This window comes from Pan troglodytes, chromosome 12, assembly GCF_028858775.2.
Source record: "Pan troglodytes isolate AG18354 chromosome 12, NHGRI_mPanTro3-v2.0_pri, whole genome shotgun sequence".
Lineage (NCBI taxonomy): Eukaryota > Metazoa > Chordata > Mammalia > Primates > Hominidae > Pan > Pan troglodytes.
In genome coordinates, this window is record NC_072410.2 from 62,010,098 (window position 1) to 62,013,511 (window position 3,414).

The following is a 3,414-nucleotide window of genomic DNA, read 5'->3' on the forward strand; positions in this document are numbered from 1 at the left end:
AAGCGGAGCTTGCAGTGAGCAGAGATCGCGCCACTGCACTCCGGCCTGGGCGACAGAGCGAGACTCCGTCTCAAAAAAAAAAAAAAAAAAAAAAAGATGGTTTAACTGTCTCTGTTTCCCCCAGCTGTCACTTCACTTTTCCTATCACTCCTTAGTTTATATTAAAAAGAAAAAAATAGAGGGATCACACTGGCTGTCAGCCTAGTGCGGAGAGCTGTGCCCTTCGTTCTCCTCCTGTAAAGCAAGTGGGGGGTCCCAGAGATCCACCTGTGACTGCGAGTGGAGGAGATGATGTCCTTTCTCCAGCTGGGCGTCTGTCTCCCTCTGCCCATCTGAGAGGGGGACAGGGGAGCTGGGGGGCGGTCAGGCAGAGCGGAGGCTGCAGCAGGCAGCTTGTCCTCCCTGTTGGGAGTGTTAGGTTTTTGTGATTCAAGGAAACCCAGGCAAAGGTTTTGAGCTCACTGACCAGGACTGTCAGGGAAGAAGCGGGAGGGGAAGCTGAGGGGGTGGAAGAGGTCTGAGCCAAGGTCAGGTATCCCACCTCAGGAAACTGGCAGCAGGAGTTGAAAAGAACAGACTCCTCCGGGTCTACACTCCAACTCCAAAAGCCAGTTGCCTTGTGGGAGTGGGTGGGAGCGAGATTAAAATTATTGAGATTAGCACTTAAAATGGGATAGAGTTAGTAGTCGAAAGTCACCAGAAAGTTAGGAAATCAGCTCAATATTTCATTAAGTAACAGGAAAATGAAATTCAATTGGAAAGTGATTGAAAGCAACAATGGAAGAAAATTAAAGCTGTTTGCTGTCTATACCAAGTCCAGACTTTTCAATAGACCTGTTGCATCATTACTTGTCTTCTCTCTCTCATCTCTTACTTTCTTTCTCTTTATTTTTTAAACATTAAAATTTATTTTATCAAAGCTGTTCATGTATTGTTTTAAAACGTCATGTAACTAGTTATAAATATGTAAAAAAATTAAAATCGAACAGTTTTACAAGGCTTAGAATAAAAAGGATTATCCAATTTCTTCCCCACAAAAGCAACTTCTTTCCATTTTTAAACTGTTTCTTTAGGTTTTCTTTAACTCTATTTTTTTCCCCCAAATAACATATGTACTGCTACTTCTTGATTTTTTGGTTTTGTGTATTATATATTGACTTCCTGTTGTGGGGCATAAGGAATTGGTCTTTTTACCCTCTGTTTCTTCTTACCATCCTTCCAATATTTCTCTTTTCTTTTCTCTTTTCTCTTCTTTCTTTCTTTCTTTCTTTCTTTCTTTCTTTCTCTTTCTTTTCTTTCTTTCTTTCGTTCGTTCTTTCTTCTTCCTCTTTCTTTCAATGAGAAACTGGTCTTTTTACCCTGTTTTTTCTTATCATCTTCCCAATCTTCCCTCCCTCCCTCCTGTCCTTCCTTCCTTCCTTCCTTCCTTTCTTGAGTCTCACTGTATTGCCCAGGCTGGAATACAGTGCTGCAATCTCTGCTCACTGCAACCTCCGCCTCCCAGTCTCAATCTATTCTCCTGCCTCAGCCTCCCGAGTAGCTGGGATTACAGGCACACACCACCATGTGCAGCTAATTTTTTAAAAAATATATTTTAGCAGAAATGGGTTTCACCATGTTGGCCAGGCTGGTCTTGAACTCATGACCTCAAATGATCCACCTACCTCAGCCTCCCAAAGTGCTGGGATTATAGGCATGAGTCACCAGACCTGGCTGAGGTTCTAGTCTTTTGTTTGGGTGGTAGAGGGGCAGTCACCCAGCTGTGTGGGGGTGAGGAGAAGATCTAGGAGTCTTTTTCTTCCTATGAAGATTTTCACGCATTCCTGCTTTCATCTTCTAGCAACCTCACCTTCCCAAGTACTTGGTACCTTCAACTCCTGAACCTTCCTGAGGTTCTTTGGTATGAATGAGACCAATTCTTGCTCCTCTAGACTATAGATCCTCAACTTTCAATTTTCTTCAGGCTTCGGAGTCACTTACAACTCATACATCTACTTTTCTTTTCTTTTCTTTTTTGAAACGGAGTTTCGCTCTGTCACACTGGCTGGGGTGCAATGACACAGTCTTGGCTCACTGCTACCTCTGTCTCCCGGGTTCGAGGGATACTCCTGCCTCAGCCTCCTGAGTAGCTGGGACTACAGGCACACACACCACCATGCCCAGCTAATTTTTTTATTTTTAGTAGAGACAGGGTTTCACCTTGTTGGCCAGGCTGGTCTTGAACTCCTGACCTCAGGAGATCCACCCGCCTCAGACTCCCAAAGTGCTGTGATTACAGGCGTGAGCCACTGTGCCCGGCCTCATCCATCTACTTTCTAGATTCCAAAATTGTATTGACATCTCTCGTATTCTCCTATCACTGCTCTCGTTTTCTCTGTTCCATAGGTTTATGCATTTTAAACCCTTTGTTGTCATTTTAGTGAGAATTCAAGGGGAAACAGAAATAAATGCAGCTGGAGAACCATCCCACCATCCCGACCACAACTGATCTTCCCTGGACATGATGAACCATGCTGTCCAAACTGTCTTCACTCCCGCCAACACCAGCCACCCCCTCAACTATGAAATGCTCAAGGAGGAGCATGAGGTGGCTGTGCTGAGGGTGCCCCACAACCCTGCTCCCCCGACATCCACCGTGATCCACATCCACAGTGAGACCACTGTGCCCAGCCATGTCGTCTGGTCCCTGTTCAACACTCTCTTCATGAATTGGTGCCATCTGGGCTTCATAGCATTCACCTACTCCGTGAAGTCTAGGGACAGGAAGATGGTTGGCGACCTGACTGGGGCCCAGGCCTACGCCTCCACTGCCAAGTGCCTGAACGTTTGCACCCTCATCCTGGGCATCCATGTGACCACAACACTCATCATCCTTTTCACCAGTAGTTCTATGATAATATTCCAAGCAATTTCTCAAATGATAAAGAATCTCCAAGGCCAGCAGTAGCGCCCAGGTACTCGCTGTCCATTGTGGGCCCTGCACCCTGGGCCTGAGTTCTGTATCAGCCCTTTATTCTCACACACTTTTCTACAATGGCATTCAATAAAGTGCACGTGTTACTGGAAAAAAGAAGGAAAGAAAGAAATGTAGCTGTTCAGTCCTCCACATTCAGCCCAGAGGTCTTTATACTCTGAACCCACTCCAGCCAGACTTTTACCCATGCCACTTTGCTGAAACTGTTCTTATCAAGGTCAAAACTTTGCCTAATCCACTGGTCAATTCTCAAGCCTTATCTTACTTAAATTTTCAGTAGGATTTGATACGATTAATCCCTTCTCCTTGAAGCCCTCTCTGTCTTTCCTGAAGTCTCGGTATCTTTTTCTGGCATCTCTTTCTTACCTCTAACTGTTGTGTGCCCTTGGGCTCAGTTCTTTTCTTTCTTCTCTACTTGCATTCTCTTGGGTGACATGCGG

At 45.2% G+C, this 3,414-nt stretch overlaps 1 protein-coding gene across 1 annotated transcript; it reads left to right on the plus strand.

The window, feature by feature from the left end:
- Positions 1-2,425: 2,425 nt before the first annotated feature.
- LOC459257 (interferon-induced transmembrane protein 3-like) lies at positions 2,426-3,040 on the plus strand. The gene has a single exon (XM_054677910.2). It carries the CDS (start codon positions 2,501-2,503, stop codon positions 2,945-2,947), a length of 447 nt encoding a protein of 148 aa, XP_054533885.1. The 5' UTR covers positions 2,426-2,500; the 3' UTR covers positions 2,948-3,040.
- Positions 3,041-3,414: the final 374 nt, after the last annotated feature.